Consider the following 21,778-nt stretch of genomic DNA (forward strand, 5'->3'; position numbering starts at 1 on the left):
GCCGTATTTTGAGACTTTATGTGTGGGGTCTTGGCAGAAGGGAGGTGAAAAAAAAACCCAAGTACCTGTTTAGTCAATAAAAGGATCTTAGTATGTAGAAAAATAATATAAAAAAATTAGTTGGTAAAATGTGAAAGTTAATTGATAATCGTAATCATAGCTGTATAAAATTCAGTGTCAGTGCAAGAGGAGAGAGAGACGGAGAGACACCATGTTTTAGTACCCTAATAACTTCTAACTCTAGTCTGAGATCGTAATGTATGTGAGAGCGGTCCAGTAATTATAAGGTAATAAGTGGAGTGGTGGTGTAAGTGCTCTAAATTAAAAGGAATTCGCAGAGCTGCTGTAAGTCAGTGCCGACCCGCTTTCTTTCAAACGTTGACTTGCGAAAAGTGCTTAGCCCAGAGTGCAAGTAGAAAGACAAGAGAGAGCTATCTATTAATTACAGCACTCATTAACAGTGACGGCTACAAGGCAGCAGATGCAGAAGAAAAGGCACACGCTACTGCAGGCTGGCAAGGGGATTTCCCCCCCTCCAGTTCTTGAGGAAAGGACAACACAAGCAGGTGGTCCACTGTAATAAGATATTTTCACGGCTTTAACCTTCCCATTTCCTTGGTTTATTTGCTGACACCAGATAGCTTGCTCCTTCCTCCTCCCCAAATAAGCCCTGATTTTAAGTTGAGATGGTAATATTTCTGTACATCAATCTGTACATCAATCTGGCTGTTTTCCAAGTACACACGTTGGTTATTTTCAATAGAATTTTACAGTAAAAATCACAACAATTGAGAAGTCTAAAAAAAATCCACGGCATAAAATCTATGGGCTCTGATTTTAGGGTGAATCTTATCTTAAGCACTTATCTTCAGTGAAGGGACAGGCTTTGATCTCCATTACCCCCATTGGAAAGGAACCCAGCTGTTTTGATTTATGTCTTTTTTTCCGTTGGTGAATTTGATTCCGTATATTAAAGTAGAAATTGATGATAATTTTTTATGCTTAAATAAAAAGAAGGGGAAAAATGAAGACAAGATCTCAAAAATTATTTCAGAAAATTATATCAGTCGAGTTGCCTGGACTTACATATTTGCTTTGAAAACACAAGTCCATAGCTCCAGGTGGTCTTATGGGATAGTTGCTTTTCTGTAGTTAATGTTTCTAAAGAAATGTTCATAACGATCATCTGAACTTTGGCAGCTTTTGAGAGTACAGTCAGGAAAATACTGGATAGGCCATTTGCTACTGTGGTCTCATAATCACAGCTGGAGAAAACAAAGATAATGTCTGAATCAGAGCTTACTGATTATTATTTTTGTCCTTTGTTCACCTCAAAATGTGTTAATAGCAAAAAACTTGGGGATGGAAATAGACAAAAATTTCCCCCCAGTCCTCCCTGTAGAAAGCACTAATTTTTTTGATCAGATATTATATGGTTTTATTTCAGATGCTTAATTCTGATACTGTGAGAACTGAGAAGACAAAATCTCACTTTATGAAAGACAAAACTTTTATGTAAAATTTCCTCTAATATATTTTTTTACTCCAAGAATGGAACACATAAAATGTCAGATCCTATAGAGCTGTAGATATATGGGATAGTGGTGTCATTATTACTGGTTAGTCTGAGGATAATGGCTAGAAAGTAATTGCAGCCACAGCTGATGAATCATTTCACTTAGATTTTGTGGAAATGGAGTTCAGCTGTAATTATTTGTTAGAGTACCCTGTTGATGTGCTACTTTGTTACTAAATAGCTGTATCTATAATAAAGCAATAATAATGAAGAAAAAAAAAAAAGATTGCAAGGGACTCGCTCTTCAGCTCTTGGATCAGATCAATAGATGATGGAAACATGTTTTAGTTAAATGTTCTTGAAAAATATTAATTACAGAACAGAACATTTAGGTGATCAAACTTGAAAATACTTGTTTCTGATAATGGTGGAATTTACAGAAAGAAAGTGTAGATGGAAAAATGAAGACATTTAATAGCCAAACCATCTAATAGGAATTTTAATTTTTTTTTACTTGCTTGATGACAAGTTCAGAATTTAGAGTTGATGTGAAGTTGACACGTAGCCTAGAGGGCAGGTGGAGGGGACAATAGAAGGATTTGGTCTCTTGAAAGTTTTTGTTTACTGCCTGTCTGGAGCTTTGACAAAGCTCTGTCATGCCCTTATGCTGATTACCTTCATGTAGAACAAGAAGTATTGACTAATGAATGAATGATGTGAAGTCCCTAACCCTTCCAGAGCAGCCTTAAAGAGCGCTGTCTTTAATGCGCGCCTTCTCCTTTCTGTCTCTGCCCACTGCAGGCTTCTCTGCAGAATGTCAAGCAAAGATCGACACATTGATTCCAGCTGTTCGTCGTACATCAAGACGGAACCGTCGAGCCCCGCCTCTCTGACGGACAGCATCAACCACCACAGCCCCGGTGGCTCCTCCGACGCCAGCGGGAGCTACAGTTCCACCATGAATGGACATCAGAACGGGCTGGACTCGCCTCCCCTCTACCCCTCGGCCACGGGGCTCGGGGGCAACGGGCCGGTCAGGAAACGGTACGATGACTGCTCCAGTACCATTGCTGAAGACTCACAGACCAAGTGTGAATACATGCTGAACTCCATGCCCAAAAGACTGTGTTTGGTGTGCGGTGACATTGCATCAGGGTACCACTATGGAGTGGCCTCCTGCGAGGCCTGCAAGGCTTTCTTCAAGAGGACAATTCAAGGTTGGTTTTTTGCTAAGCTTCCTTTCTTTTGCTCAGAATGAAAATGTGTAGTCTTTGGCTGAAGCCCACTAGGACTTCAGGCTGTGCCTTTTCATTCTTCGTGCTTCTTGGTCCTACAGATGCTGCTCATGAAGAAGCCCCTTTGGGCTTCCTTGGGAGTTCTGTCTGTCCCGTTTAGCCCAATGCCGTGTTTATTTTGATTCCAAAAAATAGAAGAACGCTGGAGCTAACCAGTTGTTCAGATGCATTGTTCAGATTTGTTTTCTCAGGGAGTTTGTCTGGATTCCCATGAATGATTGTTGCGAAGAAAGTTCCTGAAGGTTGTCATGGACACCTCTTGAACACGCCTTGTGGCTGGCACACAGGATCGTGCTCATGTGTTGCTCATAGATGCACCACTACTGTGCTCAAATTTCTGTTACAGAAATACAGTTTGTGTTTGTTGAAGAACCAGTGCCTGTAAAATTGGAACAAAAACGCAGTGGGTGTAGTGCTTTGTGCATATCAGTGTATTGACAACCGGTCTTTCACCCACTAAATACAGTGGTCTTAAATGGGTTCGTCGAATAACTGTAAGATCACATTCTAAGGAGAGTAAGTTGGCAGCATTTGGTCTCTGCTCAGTATTTTTTACTAATCTGCTCTTGATATCTATTACAAATATGCCACATATTTTGGCATAAATTAGTACAAATGGGAAAATTTGCATGACTGCTTCTTCCAGCTTCAGAACCTATGGAGACAAAATAACCTTCTACTTTGATTTAGATATCATCCTTTCAAGCAAAATTGAAGGTGCTTTATTTAAAGAACATGAGGCCAAGCTTGGCCTGTGCAGGAATATAATGTCACATTAAATTAAACTCAGACTTCAGAGACTAAAATTAGGTTGCTAAGTCCAAATTTAAGCTCCTCAATAAAACCTGCTTGATTTTCATACATGTTGAGCACCCGAAATTCTCAGGAAAGGCAATGCAATCTGCTGATATACTTTTCTTTTTAAGAATCAACATAAAGCTAGCTTCAGTTTGTAATTTCACATAACTCCAAATTCAAAACGTTTGGTCAAGATTTTAAGAGCATATTGTTTCCATATTTAATGTAAAATAATTAAGGAAAAATACTATATGTTAATTAGATTTATTTATTACTGAGGCAGTGACCATTTTATTCTCCCTTCCATTTTGCTGCTGGGGAGATTTGGGCCTTTTACCAGTAAGAAGTACCCATTTTATGATGGCCATACTAAAAAGAAACATTAGACTTCAGTACTTCTAACAGAGCTGAATGTTACACTGCTGGCAACCAGTAAACAACGATTTGTAGTGGTGGCCTGGGTTTATATGTAAAATGAGCATACATACAGAAACAGAATGCTCATTTCAAGTGTCTGTTTTGGAAAAAATAAAAAAAAATAATAAAGAAGAGGTAGGTGATTTCACTTGACCTTCAAGAACATTTTCAGAAAAGCTCAAAAAATATTTCTACTGAAGCAATTTGTATTTTGTGGTTGCTAAACTTCAAGCACCAATTTCAACTAGCAACTCTGTTTTTTATAAATGGTATTTAATTGCTGTGTAATCGCTGTCCTACAGGACTGAATTGATGCACGATTATTTTAGTTACATTTTGAGCACCAAAAAAAAAAATGCTACAGATACAAAAACTGATTGAAGTGTTGACTTCTGGCAGTAATAGGTAACCTGCAATTTTACACCACACCACAGACAGCAAGTTTCTGGGCATGGGAGCACAAGGCAGAGACGTCATTCTCCAGATTAGCAACCTGGACTTGGCCACGCAGCTCAAGTTAGAACTGGCAGCTGTGCAAAAAGTCTCAGTGCAGTTAGAGCACGAGCTGCATCAGCAGGTGACAGTGCTGTGAAGACAAAAAAAATGCAATAGGGCAAAACCAAGCATTGAAAAGAAAAGCCATAATGAAGAAACTGAGAATAGGAAGTATGTTATCCATCATAATGTCATGGCAGCATCTTCGGCAATGCTCCTGACTAAACTGGCAAAAATACTGAGGGTTTTCAGGTGCTGTCCAAAATAATAGGAGCTACTGGGTTGAATCAAACCATGGGTTGTGGTAGGTGGCAAAAAATATATAGGAAAAAGGTGCCTCCTCATGATTTGAATGGGAAAATTCTGCCTTTAGGCTTGCATGAAGAATAATTCCCCTGAGGTTTTTTGTTCTAATTGATAGAATTTAGTTCCAGTGTTCTGGAGGTCATTCTTCCCTGCACCATTTCACTTCCTTGTTCATATTAGGTTCCTTCTCTCTGCTTGTTTTTAAATGAGTTTGCTGCTGCATAACTGCAAATAAGAAAACAGGAAAACAGAAGTAAACACAACAGACTTTGAAATACAGAATAGAAAACCTGGCTGCCTGAAGAATAAAATACTGTAACTATGCATATGTAGGGATAACATGTTTCAGCTCAAAGAATTGCTTATTTTAAATGCCAATAACTTAATTGTGATGGGTACTTTATTATAGATTCAATTAAAAAGAGCATATGACTTCCCAAACCTTTGTTGATCATTCATTAGTTTACTGAATTAGCTCAGACTTGTAGTTCCTCAGTGCTATTCCTGTTGAAATTATGGGCACAACCGCCCTGACTTCAGGGAGAGGAAGGCTGAGGAGATAAAGGCAGATTATGAAGCACATCCTGTGTTCATGTAAGGCCTGGTGTCCTTTCCACTGAGTCAATGGGAGTCTTTCCAGGGGAGTCTCTTGAGGTGTCAGTGGGTGGAGGCCACAGGCAGCTGCTCAAAGAGCCAGCACAGTTCAGTTTTTTGTGCACCACCAGCATCTCACACAAGACAGAAGCATCACAGTGCACCTGGTAGCTCCTGCACAAGGCAAATATCACTCTAATGTAGAGTATACACCTGTTTTTAAGGGTAATGGAGATTATCATTCCCTTTCAGATTTAGCAATTTAGTCTAAAAAAACATCCATTCCTGCCTCCTGGAATAAATTCCTGCTAATTTTCTTAAATGTTAAGAAATTAAATGAATTCTTCTTTTGACGTATAAGAAGGAGTAATTTTGTCTTTTTAGAATATATGTTTTTAACATAGCCCAAAAATACATTTGCAGTTTTGGTAAAAGTATGCAAAATTATGATAAAAATCAATAATATTAGGAAAAAAATAGAAAAAAGCAATTTCCTGGCTAAAAAAAAAGAGAACAAACCCACCAAAAAAGAGCTCAATATATAAAATTGATGTCTTCTTAGGTCATAGTAGAATGCAGTGATGTTCTGCCCCTTTTGTGAGATATAAGATATGGAAGAACTGGATGTTCTCTCTGCTCAGCCTAGTACTCACTCAGCTGCAGCTCTCAGTTTGCTTCTGGGATAATTTACATGGTGGCTGATTGCAAGTGTCTCACAGAAATACACACACAGCCAAATCTTCCCAAAATTGGCTTAACATCAGGGATAGTAGAAAATAGCAACATTTAAAAATAGTTACAGGTCCATTGATTTTTAGGGTCTCTTCACAGTTTTTGCTGTGCACTGTATTATCTTGAAAACTCCAAGCTTTCATTAAAAGAAAGAGAGGGGGAAAAAAAGAATTTTCAGTTGTCAGCTGGGTGCAAAGTCTTGTGTTTGACACAGAGGACTTGTACTTGCTAGATTATTAGGTTATGCTAGATATTTTGTAGTGAATATTTTGTGTAAATATATTTCTCATAATTTTTATTTGGTCAGTTATCATAAAGACTACTAAGTACACATTTTCATTAATAATATGTAATTACTCAGTGCTTCTAATTTAAACATTTCAGGAGGTGGATTGAACTGGTATTCTTACTTTCAGGGAAAGGCTGAGATGATAGGACTTACAGGTTCAAAAGGCAGTTTATTACTCTGTTTTATGTTAGCATTTTTCTCTCTAAAACAATGGCCTGCATCTAGAAAACTTTCATACTCCTTCCTTTCAAGCTGTCCAGACTATTGTCTTTGGATTCTTTATACTAGCCTGAAAAGACAGTGTGCACATTCCTTGTAAGGTTTCTTGCAAAAGTCTCAGATTTTACTTATAATTTCCTTGGCTCATGTTTGAATTTTCTCCACAAAAGCTAAATATTTTGCATTTAGTAGTCTTTGTTCTTGAATTTTTATTTTTTGGGGGGGAGTTGTTTATATGTTTATTTTTTGGGGAAAAGCTGTTGGGTGAACAGTAGTGAGACATCAGTCTTCTGTGTATACACAGGGTGAGTAAAGCAATAGTTAGTGAGAAGCCCTGCAGTCAGATTCTCACTGTCTCATCATTTAAGAGGTTCATCCCTGAGAGTTGCTGCCTATCCATGTCTCCTAACACACATAGGAAATACTCTATCCTTGAAATGCAGTTGTTTTCTGCCATCTCATTTTATGCTGCTAGCTAAGAGCCTTCAGCTCTACAGTTCTGCAGGGATGTTCCTGTTGTCTTCAAAGCCTGCCCAAACTGCTTTGTACTTTGTTCAGCTTTTTGGTTACTCAGAGTTGTTTTTAATCCCTCTAGTGTTCTGGTTTTTCTATCCTCTTTAGAGTGTTGACCCATTATTGAACCAGTTTGATCTGTAAAAGTATAAATATTTTACAGTAAATGTATTTTTATTTTTCAATCAGGAAGTTTTAATCAAGAAAGGTAGAGCTAGCTATGTATATTCAGATAAGGCAATATAAAATTTGATTTGACATTGCATGTGACTGAAGTGGCTTCCAAAGAATATTTTGCATTTCTGGAAGCTGTTTTCTGTAATACGTTTTTGAAGGGAAAATGAAAGCAAATTAAACAAGATTTTATGGCTTTTCAGCATCTTTTCTGATAGGTAAGATTATTGTTTTATAGGATAGGGTGGCGGCTCACATCTGCACTGGCCTGTGGACCTTGGCTTTGGTGCAAAGATGGCAGCCCTCCAGTGAGCTGAACACTAAATGTCACCTGAATCCATCATTACCTGATTAAATCATTCACCTTCCTTATATAAGTGAAAGTCTGTGCATCAGCATTTCTTTCAAAGAATATTTTAAGCAAGCAGTGATAGATATCTTCCCTTTTCCCCAATTTCTTCTGTGCCTGTGGGCCAGCCAGACTAGCACACGAGTATTTTTAATTCTTTCCAACACAGCTTTTTATCCTGTCATAATGTCATTGTGTAGCTAAACAAGATGAGACAATAAAATATAAACATGCTGAAATCTGAGAACCAGAGAGAAGTTTAAAAGTATACAGATTGTTCTGTCTTTTTTACTATCTCTGCTTGCCTTCCAGCCTTGAAAATTGTGTGAAGCATTTAGATGATTGGGAGTAAGAATCACCATCTGATTGGTGCATGGCTATTTTGAACCCATCAGAAATACTGTGAAAGAGATGTGATTTACAAAAAGTGCTGGTACACTAGTATATATCAATGCCATTATAATTAGGTCTGGATCTCCTTTTGTTATAAACATCTCTGAAAGCCTCCAGCCCACTTACAAAGCCCTGTCTCATCTGAAACCAGAGACTTGTGAAGTCTCAGCTAGCAAGTGATTTATGTTAATGTTTGTATAACTTTTTAATGACCTTTTTTTCTGGTGTGAAAATAATTCAGTTTGCAGCTTTACAGACTGAGATATTCTGTGTGCCTGTAAACAAACAATGATAATTCTCCATGTCATCAAAGTAGAACATATCAAAATTTATCTAGATAAAATACCAGTAGGGACCAGATGTAGATAGTTCAATCTTTTTGACTTGGATAGCTCTTGAGTGACTACCAGGTAGCAGGGGATCAGTTCCCTCCCTGTCTTCAAAGCATTGATTCTCTTTTAAGGTGACCTAAATGCCCTTCATTTCTTGTGAAGAAGTTGAGATCAGGGGGATTCAAAGTAGTTGGGCCCTTACAGATTCAACACCCCCTAATATCAGCCTGATACTGAAAATTATGGTGACTTTTTATGATGCTGGAAACCCATCTACCTAAACTTAGAGGCTGATACAAAACTGTCATGTAGTCAGACTAGCCAGCATCACATTCACATTTTTTTCTTTAAGTCACCATCTTGTTTTCTAAGAATAAAAATAAAAAGTGCAAGTTCTAAATATGTTTTAGTTCAGTAACACAGTACACAGATTTCTTCAAAGCAATTCAACCTAGTGACTTCACTAAAAATGTACTTTTAAGCTGTACATGTCCCTCTGTCAAACACCCTGTTTAAAAACTAACTGCTCCTCCTTAGTTACTTATTCTAGAAAAGGCAACATAAGCAAGATATGAAACATAACCCTTCATACGTGGTCCTGTCACCTTGAGAAGATCCTTGAGATATTTGGGAACCAAATTCTTACAGGTTCTGTAACTCTGTGTGTACAGTATTGTTTCTGAAGTCACCTGGGTGAAAAGTTGTGAATACAGTCAATTTTAGGCTTAATCATCTCCACATGACCTGTAGCAGAATTCATTGGTCTATAATTCACAGAGTTTTCTTGCAGTATCAGGTGAATCTGTGTGAGGATTTGTCAGCTAAAACTGGATTCAGTTATGTGCAAATCTGACCTCATTCCAGCCCGACCCCACTTCTGAAACCTTATCCATGAGGGTACTTTTACATGTGAAAATATTTACTCAAACTTAAATTCAGCTAAGTTTTGACTGCAAAGTAGAGAGCAGAGTCTGGAAGAACTGAAACTTTAACCTGAGAGAAAATATTTTTACTTTCTTCAGGTCAGCTTCAGTAAGACCTATAAACATCAAATAGATTTTTAAGTCTGGGACTTTTTCTCTGTCCTCCTTTTCAGTTAACATGTTATTCTTGATTTCCAAGAGCACCTCATTCTCAGTTTCTCAGGAGCTTTTCTTTTCCATTCTGGCTGGATTATGTATAAAGGTGTAACCTAACATAGTGAGAGCCACCCTATGTTAGGTTAGACTCTCCTGTGTCTCTCTTTCTAAGAGTTCTCTTTTATTAAATCCCAGAAGACCTATGGCTGTAATCCTGGCTGCTTTCCATTTTTGGACTTTTGATGCATAGCAATGCACAGACAAGCAGGTGTATTCCTTTGGGTCTGTCACCCAGGCAGAGAGACCATAGAGGGGTACCTGGCATAAACCTGCAGAAAGACTTAAATCCAGTTAAGCAGTAGTCTCTATGAAGAATGAGAACAACTAATTTTTGAACAAGCTTTTTTAAAATAGAGATTAACTTACAAAATGTGAAAGAGAAACTTTGGGAGAGAAATGAAACATTATTGAACTGAAATACAGCTTCTTGAGCAGATTATAGTAGAAAATTGTTGCATTGAGAGAATGTTGGTTTATTTGGGTATTTTCCTTCTTTTTTTCTTCTGAGCCTACATTCCCACATAGTAAAAGTTTTGATACTGATATCTTCAGTATTCCTCCTGCTTTTTTAGGTGGCTCATGGCTATTCTTTCTGAACACATTTTCACCCTGCACTGAAGTCTTCCTCCTAGCTTTTACTTGTCCAGAGATTTTCTGAGCATGCTTCAGTAGTTTGTAGCAATCCTTTTACATCTGTGGAGTTATAATGTCTAATATTGCAGTATGAAAAAGGAAGTAAAGCTTCTGCTAGAACTTGATGTCTGCAGCTTCTATTTTTGTCAGTATTGCTGGAAGGGAGACCCCTGTTCCAGCCTGTTTCTAGAGCCAGCTTCTCATTCACACTATTAGGGATGTTGATGTTGTTGTTGATGACAATAACTTCTTCCAAGGTAGGAGGCCCAGTGCTTTCAGTGACCTCTTCTTTGTCAAGGTTCTTGCTTCTCCTGTCACCTTTAGTGTCACTGTCAATTGTGTGCAAGAAATGGCCAAAATGGTTTTGAGAATCTTGGCTAAATCCATTCAGCTGCCTGACTTGTAAGGCCATTAAGTCTGTACCACAAAAATGGTTCTTCCTTCACTCCTCATTCAGGTAACATCCCAACCTCATCTGTGAGGTAAAAAAAGAAATGGTACCTTGGCCCACTTATTCTTGAGCTGTGTGTAAAGGTGTGACTGTCTGAAGAGTTTAAAATTGGAGAGCTGGGTGTATGGCATAAGTTTTAGCAGCTCACCTGCTGTCTCAGGATCAAATGGCATAATGTTTTCAGTGAGTCAGTTGCTCTTGATAAGCACAGTGTTTTAGAAGTATTTTCTCATCTTTTGGCTGAGATAATAAAATTTAACAAATCAGTAGAAAAAGGAACTGGTTTAAAATAAACATTCATCAGTACATGAAGAAAGAAAAGGGGCTTAGGCTGGTATAAATCCCATTATATTATTCTAGCACAGGAAAATGTATTTGGGGAGTGAAGATTTGACATATATTTTTATTTTCAAGCATCATACTAATTTATATTACTCAGCCCTTTAACTGCCAAACTGTAAAAGTCCATTACACTACTGAAAGGAATATACAAATTATCCCCTGGCACTTTAGGCAGGAGTTTTACATATATGCTGTTATTCTATCAGCCAGCTAGCTGCACGATTCTATTAAGGAGTAAGTGAGAAAATTATATTGCCTGCAAACTAATTGTACAAAAGACTCTGAAATAAGTAATCAGAGCCCAGTTCTTTCTGAAAACCAGCCAGGAGATATTATAAATAGCTCAATCGCTCTTGTCAGCCCAGTTTAAAGACCCAGAGCTGCCATGTTGATTTTATTCACTCTATAACACAGCTTCCTCTCCAGCTGTTGACAGGACTGGGCAAACTCAGCTTCTACTCTTCCTATCTTCTCAGTTTCAGCCTCTAGCATCTTGAAGTAAGCAAGGAATTGGTAGAGCTTCCTTCTGGATCTTTCTCTGAAATAAAATGGCAGATCTGAGTATCTGGAATGGAAAGTCATACCTAGAAATAAATAAGAAATTGTGAGAGCTCTAATGACCTGGAATGTGCAGTAAGTTCGGGTTTTTAACAAAAATAAATCTACTAATACTTGGAATGCTAGGTAAAATGCATTTTAGTATGATATAGATATTCGTTGCATCTACATGTGAACTGGAGACAAAACTTTAGTTCCTTGAGCTGTTACTGCAGTGTAGCCATGTTCTGAAATGCTGGAACACTTTACAGGGACTGTGGTCATTGGTAAGTTTTGGATCTTTGTTGTTTCTGTTGCTGTAACTCTTCTGAGCCCATTGGAGGAATTCTTTGCAGCATCTCCCAAGTTCATTTTCCGACACCGAAAGTGAAGATTGAGCATCTGCTGTAAAATACAATTCATTAAAGAAAAGCAGTTTAAATTGAAAGGAGATTCCCCCTGTAAGCTAAAGTACTGGAATCTAAGTGACTAGAATAATAGCTCCTTTTAACATACTTTAGGTGTCAAGAATTTGCAGGAAAAGTAAGTTACGCTGTGCCTGCTGTAGACTGTTGCATAGTTTGCAGAAATGTGAAATGTCAGGGTATGGATTAGAAGTGTCTGCATAATGAAATGAGCAGTCTTGCATTTATCTTTCTGGTTGTGAATGCTGCTTTTTGGTGTTGGCAGCTGTACCTTTGTCTCTCTGGACAGGAGCTCTTGCTACAGTGGGAGTGTTCCACCTGCCCTGGTACAGAGCTTTGCTTCCTAAAGTTCTCTTTTACAATCTTGATCTTGTTTTTGATCAAGATCGTTTCTGACCTTGTGCAAAGGAATCTTTGATCTTGTGCAAAGTATTTCTGATTCCATTTGTTTTAAACAGGGGTAATACATTGAATACATTTATTATTGTAGTATAATGAAGTTCATTAGAAACAGTTTGTGAAAGCTTTGAAAGTCTTCCTATGCAGTGGTTGCACCTTTCTAAGAATGTCTTGTTAGAGTGAGAGGATAATGTGAATCCTTTTTTTAAGCTTGCCCTTACCATAATTTTCTACCTACCCTTCCAAAACTGTTACATCCTAACTTTTCTAATGTGCATTGGAAAGACATTTTGTAGGAACTGTTGTGCTGAATTCCCTACCCACCATATCCTTCAGTTTCTTAAATAGCTTTCTCCACAGCAGCTAAGAAAGGGGAAGGGGACTAAACTGCTTTGACTTTTGTCATTAGCATTCAGGCATAGCAAGATCTGCTTTACTCACCAGCATTGCTAACTCACTCATGCAGCAATGTCCAGGAGGAAGAAATCCTGCAAAAGCTTGAAAAGGTTGTGCCAAATATGCTGGTTGTGTTGGCAGAGTACAGATATTGTCATGCAGACCTCCTTTATCATAAATACTTAACCAATTTTCAATAGATGTAAGTGGTTTAAGTATTACTTCCTGTTGAATTAGCAGTTGCTGAGCATTTGAGTCTTTGTGCAATCCTGCAATCCACTAATGTGATATTTAATGAGGAGACATCAGTCTGAAGAAAGGTAGTCAATATAAATCAGTGTTTACGAAGTGTGATTAACTCTGAAATATTTCATCAATGCTGTGGTCCCAGGCAGCCTCTATGCTAATTATTAGAACCTGTGCATGTTTCAGGGGACTTTGATGGACCCTGAGTGCAGCAAACATGGAGCAGCAAAATTGCGATTATGCTTGGACTGTCTCTGATGACAATTTATGCATTTGGTGTGATGACCTCGTGCTTCCCAAGAGGGCAATAAGCAGAATGCATTTTCATTAAGATACTAATGCACTTAATCACAGGGGGAAAGGGTTAGAAAATAAAGAAATACCTTTAAAGCAAGATGTGACAGACTGATCAGGAAGATACTTTATTTAAAAGTCAGTTTCTCAGTGTAACTTCTGACTACTGCAAAGTCTGTCATACTGGATGTAGTCATGGGCAATAGGATGCATGGCTGGGCAGATGAATAAGCTGAGCTAAGCTGTTTCATGAAAAGTGCAGTGGTACTAGGGCAAAAGAGAACACATGTTCTCCCCTTTGGACTTGGATACCCAAAGATTTGATTTTTAAAAAGTAAACTACTCATGTATTTGACTAGCTCATTTATTCATTTAAGGTTTTATTTTCTTATTTTTGAGGAGAAATAACATGTATTAAGCAGTAACAAAAAAAGTAAGAAGAGACTGCTTTGCCCAGGAGGGCTCGCATTTAAGGTTTGAGCTTGTTGCAGGCCTTAAGAGGGGAATTGGGAGAAGCAGGGGCAAAGGCAAGCATCCTTTTCAAATGTTGTTATTCTCACAGCTTGGCAGGAATGATCCTATTCCTGATGCCTCTCAGTACAAGAGCTTGGTCTAAAGTATAGAGAAGAGGAGATGTTTTGGAGCAGAGGTCTGGCCTGGCAGCTGTAGGTGTGCTGAATGTGGTGGTAACAGTCCTGGGAAACCCTGCCTGATGATCTGTGCCAGCTGTAGTGGAAGAAGAAGGGTGAAAATCCATGGTACCTGTTATAGTTGATTATGCAGTAATTGGCTAAAAAGGAAAAGGAAGAGTGCTCAGTAAGGAGCCTGAGCCTATGACTTGGTACAGAAAATAAATGACAAAATGTCTTTCTTCTACCAGAAGGAATAACATATAAGAAGGATTTTACTAGGGACCATATTTGGAGTGAGACAGACTGACATTAATTGTGGTTTTGCATATGTTTCTTTCATATATATACCTAGATTAAAAAAAAAAAAAGAGCAAAAAAACTTCATCTTTTACCTCAGCTATTTATTTTTACTTGAAAGGCGTTTCCTTTCTGTAGCACTGCTTACTTTATTCCAAAATTAAATACAAAGGCGATTGTATGAGTACTTTTGTGTGTGTGTTGTGTTGATTAGGCAGTGAGTCTGAACTTCTCTTCCCCTGTCTGTTCCATCACAGGTAACATAGAGTACAGCTGCCCAGCAACGAATGAATGTGAAATCACAAAGCGCAGACGCAAGTCCTGCCAAGCCTGCCGCTTCATGAAGTGTCTAAAAGTTGGCATGCTGAAAGAAGGTAAGACTAACTACCTCAATCTGTATCTCTCTGCAAACACTTGCTACAACTGTAGGGCAATCAGGAAAGAAGAGAGACTGGTGAGTGTTCTAATCAGTTATTGCAAAGACAATTTTCATATATACTTGCTCTTTCTGACATCTGCTTCTAAGCTATCGGATCATGCTTTATCCACATAGAGTTCATCATCTTGTGTAGTGCAGAAAAATGTACCTCAGCATTCAATCTCCTTCAGTAAGTAACTGATAGAATAACCATCAGAATTCTCAAGGATTTCTTTCCTCCATTCCACTGTTACTGTGTCCCAGTTCTGGCAGAAAACCAAAACATGCACTGTGCCTTCTTTTCCCTGCTTTTTATTCAGTCTTCATTCCATCAGGACGAACGAAAGGATTACTTCTAAATTGAATAAGTATTGTGTGTGTTTGTGTGTGTACTGAAGTTACTGTAACTACACTGGAGCAAATTATGGCATGCAGAAGAGGAGAATCCACCCCTCCCCTTTTTTTCCATAAAAGTGTCTGAGAACCCTTCCCCTCACTGTAAGTATATATTGAATGTTTTAATGAATCAGTTACATTTTGAAGATACTGAATGCAAGGAAATGTACTCAAGGAATGGTGCTGTCTTACCTGGAACCTACTTCATCTATATTACACATGGAGATGATTCCTCAAATACACTGCTGTAATGTATATGCGAGAGTACATTTCTAAGTGCATGTATTATATGTATTATTATTTTTGGGCACTGTCACCATCAAAAAAGATGCCATGGACTTCTGAGCTAGATAAACATTTGAAATAAAATCAATATAATGTTCTCTAAGTATTATATCCAGTGGAGAGTACCTTGTGTTAAGCAACGGCTTCAAAACAATCCTGTGCAATTTGGCTTTGTCAGTGCTTGAAAACTCAGCTTTAATAGCTGGCTGATTTTTGCAAATGGTTTCGTGGTAATGTAAAACCTGTTAAGTATGCAGCTATCAGGGTAAAAATCCAAGAAGCAGCATAGACCAGTGGTGAGATGATGGGCAAATTAGGCCTATCACGCACCTACAGACATATTCTTATTGGATTATACTTACTAAGAATAAACCTTGTTCTGTGCAACTGCTTTGGCAGATGCTATGAGCCTGTGAGCCAAATCCTGCTGTCCTTAGTCTTACTTGAGCAAAACTCCTGTCAGATTCGATGGAGATTTTGCGTCAGTAAGAACGGCAGGATTTGACCCTCTCTTCAATGGTGATGGGAGAGTTCTTACTTGCCAAAATCCTCACATAACTGACCACTAGGAGCACCTACTTGAAAGTGAAATCATGATGCTTAGGTAAACTAAAAGTAAAATGAAAGGAATGACTGGGTATGGCACCTTTTGAAATGGACTGTGCTTCTTAGCATGTTTTTTTAGTGAGTTAAGACCCTGTATCACTATTAACTTAATATACAGATATATTGAGCAACTTTGAAAATGAAACAGTGCTACCAAGAGCACATGCAGGTGAATTGATTTAATTCTTTTCCTCTAAATTTTGAGGGCACTACTGTGCATCCATTAACATAATATTTTAAAAAATCTAGGCTGTGTGCAGCTTCTGTGACTCCAAGAGGAAGTTAAGTGTCTCCTTTACGAATGAGTAATTATCTCAGCAAATTTGTGTGCAGATTTACAGTTTCTGCATACAATTTTGTTAACTGAGATAATTCAGTTACATAATACAGATGTACATTGTGAGTAATATTTTTTGTTTGAATGTTCATTGTCCATGGATTCAAATCATTCCCACAAGTTTTCTTAATAAGCATAAATTTTCTACTCTAAAAGTACATACCTTTTTCTAAATGGCAAAATAACTAATTGTTTTGAAAAGACATTTTTGCTTATTTGCCACCTATTATAAGAACTTACAAGAACCTATAAGAGCATTTTATTTTTTTCCCCCCTTTAGTGGCTGCTTTTTAAACCATACCCATTCACAGTACATTTGTAAGACGGTACTTGTAAAGATTTTTTTTTTCTTCTTGTTGGAGGGTGGTTTTGGAGCTGGGTATTGTTTTTGCCTATGGAAAAGTCTGGAGATGACTTTCTGACTTGGAGCACATTATTTATGTATAGAATTAAGAAAGATAATATACCGACTTCTTTCATAAGTGGTATAAATTTATTGATTAGCGTGGACTTAAAATAAGATGAAATTATTCTTGTTGTATCTCAAGTGTTTCTTTATGTACAGACAAGGATTTCAGTCCCATGCAGCATGTCAGAGATCATGCTGCAGTAAATCTATTCAAATGTAAACCTGTTCAATTCAATTACCAGTTTATAATAAAATTTGCTGCTGCAGCCTCCACGTTTGTCACAGCAGTCTCTACATGCTGATGGCACAGCATGCCTGGAAATTGACAGCCTAAATCTATTTACAAAAAAAATTTAGTTGCAGACCTGAAATAAAATCAAGTTTAAGCAGCTTTGAGGGGAGCATCACATTCCTTACAAGAGCAGCACATCTGCCAGGGTGCATCTTCTCCAGAAATCTTACCTGATTTGCAGGGCATTTTCTTGTAGGAATTTATCCTTAACAAACAGTTTTTTAAGTGTAATCTAAAGTGAAACAATTGCCAGACGTTGTGCTTCCCTTCACATTTGAAGGGACTTTACTATATGGTAATTTTGTGAGTTGTCATATAAATTTCATTATAGAAATCACAGTGCCTGGAAAAAGATTCTGAGTTTTAGCTTGGCTTCTAGGGCAAGGTCTGAAAGCCACTTATAACAAAAGTGTAGAGTGGCTTCCCTTATGACATCTGCATGTTGAATCATTTATGTGACAAGATAATGGTGTTTTTCATCAAGCATCCAGTGTTTCTGTGGGAGACCTGGTGTTAGGGTTGTGGGGCTGGGGTCAAATCCTGGGAGGGAATTGCATTTCTGGTCACGTGTAGTACAAGGTGGAGCAGGGATATTCTGTGTGTATTCTCACGGATGTCGCTGGGACTTAACCAGCAGCACCTCGATCAAGATTCTTAATAATTTGTTAGATGTGAGCCAGGAGCCAGAGAAGGAATGCTACAGCAGTGCTGGGCTAGGCTGGAGTTGGATTGAGGTCCTGGCTGCATCTCTTGTTGAGTATCATAAGAAATTTTGTACAGACTGATCTGGAGGAACACATCATTTTGGTTTAGCCCATGGACTGTTAACTTGAAAACATGTCTGGGTCTATGGACGGGTTTTGAGTATGTTATACTTCATACTGTAGCATTCAGCAGAGCCTGATGAGCTTTAGGCACAGGACAAATATGAGGGTCATTTACTTTTCTAGGTAAAGGTTATTAGCAGCAAAGCAGAATACACTGCACTCGAACAAAAATTACATTTTTCTATATTTAATTTTGTGTCTTGGTGTTACAAAAAACCCAGATTTTCAAGTATCATAATTGGTTCTTCTATGGAAATGCAATTTCTTTGACTGCACTTATATTTTGTTGGATTGTCTCAGATTCATGAGAGCAAATGAAACAACATTAAAGATTCTTGTATACTCTAGGGAGAAACTTTTCAAATGTATCCCGAGAGATTTCTTGAAATAATATTGCAATTGCTGAAAGGGTGCAGGGAGACATGTACAACAATTTGCCCTTTTTAAAAATGAACATTTTTAAGACATTCAGTAGTTTTCAGTTCTGTTGGTTTATAACTTGTCTTTTAAGTTTGGCCTTTCAAACTCTTTGGAAGCCAGTGATTAGTTTGCTTCAGGTGGTAGAATTAAATCTGTGTTCATGTGCAAGACTGGGTATTTTGGCTATTTCCCTTTTTATACAGCTTGTTCGATTGTGAAAAAGGGGTTGATTTTTTTAATTTTCTAAGAAGAAAAATTGAATGTAAAACTACAGAAGATGATATGGGGAATCTTAAGTAGATATTTGACTTGGGTTTTTTTTTCTATTGCTAGGTGATCTAGGTGAGTAGAATTCAACATTTAGTCTTTAATTAGTACTATATGCCTATTAATAATATTTATAGGACTATTTACTTTTATGTTTGTGATAGAAGATACTATTCCAAGTTTATTATAGGACAGATCGTGTTCTGAAGAGCCTCCCATGTGAAATAATTTCAGTGGAGTAATTATTAAAAAAAAATTACTTTTTGTTTCAGATGCTACATTTGTGTAACTGTTTTTACGAGAGGTTATTCTATATGCTTTTGTTTTCTCCACAGAGGCAAAGCCTTAGCCTTAGCCTGCCCCTGTATTGTAGTTCAGAGAGGAATCTGTTGAGTGGCACTAATGCAGCTTTAGACCATCTGGAATACTGTATCCTGTTTTAGCTCTCACAGTTCTGTGCAGTACTAGTTTGTATTTCTTACAGGACTGTTGATACCAAAACATCTCTCATGTATCTCTCATTTCTGATATTTGGGTGTTTTCAGAATTTGTTATGGGCTGTGTGCAGTGGCTGATCTGCATTGCTTGTTATTTCAGAAAATATTTCCTAAATGAGTGATACATGGAAAATAAATCTAAGTTTATATGAAAAGTAAAGCATACTACAATAAAAGGGCATGATTTACTTCATACAAGTATGTTTGTGTTTTCCTTAGGAATAGATGGCATTTACAAATTATCATCAGTCACTTGGTACCCAGTTAGAATAGGCAGAGCAACAAAATTCCAGCTTAATTAGTCCTGCTATTACAAATGAGAGGCCAGCTCCTCACCAAGCATTAATGGAATCTCTTGAAGCTGTGTTAGATTGCTGCTCATTTGGCAGGTTTAGCAATCTGTGCTGTGGGGAAATCAGCAATATACTTTTTGTGTCTGTGTATCTTCAGAGTTGCTCCTACATAAGCCATCATTCAGGCTCTAAAAATTAACAGAAACTCTCTGAGCTCTTCGTCTGGTGGTGCTGATTTGATGTGTAACCCCATCACAACAGAGCAGTTTTCAAGTTGTACTTGCACTCCTCGATGAGTAGCCCTTAACACCTCTCATTCATTAGTTTGCTTGGGTTTTTGGAGAATTCATACAGGCCCTCAAAGAGATCTCACATCCCTAGGGAAATGGTAAGGCAGTAGTTAGAATCTGCCTTGTAAAGAAATCCTGGACTTTTAAGTGTTTTTCTTCAGCTATAATCTGGATAAAAGCAATTACTGACAGTTTTTAAAATGCTTGAACGTTTTACATGGTCATGTGATGAACCAGAAGATAATTACATGAGTTAAACTTTTTCTTAACATGCTAAAATTGAGGGTATCTAAAATATTTTTGCTTCACACTTTGAGAGATTTCATTAATTCAAATATAAGAATACATTTTTAAAAAAGAGATATGTGTGTTTTAAAGCATAACTTACTGAGTTTATTATGGAAAGATTACTGTATGAACATCTTTGGCTTGTGTTAAGCAGCAGATTGGATTAAATTATCATATTGATCCTTTCTGGCTTTGACAGTCTATGAAAATGAATCCAATACAGCAAGGAGAACAGGCAGCTTGAGTTTAGTCTTACGTAAAGAGATGCATGATATGCAGAGGAGCAGATTAATGGATTTTCTCTCAAAATAATAAATAAAACTAAGCAATCTTCTTTATGACTAAAATTGTGTTATCACCTATGATTTGAGGGTAGTGAGAAAGGCTGCTTAATAGGATTCCTTCTAACAACATCTCTTTTGAAAAGACCTGTGCATCAGATATTGCCAAGGTAAATTTCTCTTACAAGTCTAATACCATTAGTCTGCCAAACAGAAAGCAGAAATTACTGTGGACGAAGTTTTAGTTTCTGCTGCCTTCAGAAATCAGAACAAAGGAAAGGAGAAAGCATTAATGGTATTCAAAGAAAATATTTCTGTACAGGATGACAGTTAATAGAGTGGCAGTGACCTCAGTGATATTTCTTATGCTCTCTATCGTAATATTACACTTAAGGAGCTCCTCCATTAATGGAGGATATTAAACAAACCTCCTGTGTTATAATATCAAGAGATAACGTATTGTGTCTTCTGTTGATGTCTCAGCTCTCTTCTATGTTTCAATGTATTATGAAGGAGTTTGGTTTCTAGTGCAGATGTTTTTTTGAACTGTTTCTTTTCCTTTTCTATTCCTTCCTTTCTCCCTTTCTTCCCTTCCTTCCCCGTTCACCCATTCCCCCGTTTCTTCCTCCCTTTTCTTTCTCCCTTTCCTTCACTTTTATTTCTTCCTTTCCCCTTTTTCTTTACACCTTTCCCTTTGCACTCCCTTTCTTTCTTTCTTTCATTCAGTGTGTGCTTGGATTAATATATACTGGGACCTGTTAAATCTCCTTGGAAACAATAGAAGCTAATCTCTAAGTGCTGTTGGTGTTCATAAGTAGGCATCTTTGCTCCTAACCAAAATGTGACCTGATAGCCCAGTTCACACATTAGAACTGACAGCCCAATTTGTCTGCCCGAAAACGCAGCTCATGACTATCCACTCTCTGTAACTGATGAAGAAGGACAAACTATTAAACTTCAGGTTAGTGTTTATAGTCAGCTCAAGCAACTAGCATTTCTATTCATCCAGTAGAAAAGTACCCCAGAAAAAACAAATTTTGGGGATGTGGATATTCTTCCCAGCTCACACAAAAGCGCCTACAACTCCTACTAAGTGTTGACTTCCTGAGAAGTTTTCATGGTGTTTGTGTTGCAATGTTGTGCCACTCTGATTTGTGTTCTGTCTCTGAGTATTTTGGGGAATAAAACAGATATCCCAGCAGTTCAGTCTTTAAATATAATTTCTCTCTTCCTAGATAAAATTTTGTTTTATCGTTGTCCCTTTTTACAAATGCTCCCCTTCCATAAAAGAGGTGGTATGGAGTGGATGTGGGGAAAACAGTATTGTTTGTAAGTCTGAGCTTGAGAACTATTGACATTTCTTGGCTTTACACTGATCTGTAAATGGGGAGGGTTTTGTGTTAGCATTTACGAATCTGAGGTCAGAGCTGTTTGCTGGCTCACTCACCAGCAGCTTCCTTGAGATTAATTGTTAGGTTGGGTCTGCTCACGCAGTCATTGCTGCTGAGAATCCCAGTGACAGCAGTTGTTTGCAGGGTCAGACAGGCAAAGAATACTTTCAACCTAAAGTTACTTTGTACTTTTGTTATTGAAAATAATGAGTTTGAAATATATTGAATATAGGATTAAATTTTACTGTAATTTTCTTAGTGCACATAC

The 21,778-nt window shown here is 37.7% G+C and overlaps 1 protein-coding gene across 11 annotated transcripts in view; it reads left to right on the forward strand.

Annotated features, from left to right (window-relative positions):
- The window catches only part of ESRRG (estrogen related receptor gamma), a 371,585-nt gene that overhangs the window by 246,886 nt on the left and 102,921 nt on the right, over window positions 1-21,778 (forward strand). For all 11 annotated transcript variants that reach the window (XM_088161170.1, XM_014876869.2, XM_014876864.2 and 8 more), the window contains 2 exons: window positions 2,318-2,733; window positions 14,471-14,587. In XM_088161170.1, the coding sequence (XP_088017296.1) occupies window positions 2,331-2,733; window positions 14,471-14,587 (520 nt within the window). In that variant the 5' untranslated portion in view covers window positions 2,318-2,330. The remainder of the gene's footprint in view (window positions 1-2,317; window positions 2,734-14,470; window positions 14,588-21,778) is intronic.

Source organism: Sturnus vulgaris, chromosome 3, assembly GCF_052056855.1.
Source record: "Sturnus vulgaris isolate bStuVul1 chromosome 3, bStuVul1.hap1, whole genome shotgun sequence".
Classification (NCBI taxonomy): domain Eukaryota; kingdom Metazoa; phylum Chordata; class Aves; order Passeriformes; family Sturnidae; genus Sturnus; species Sturnus vulgaris.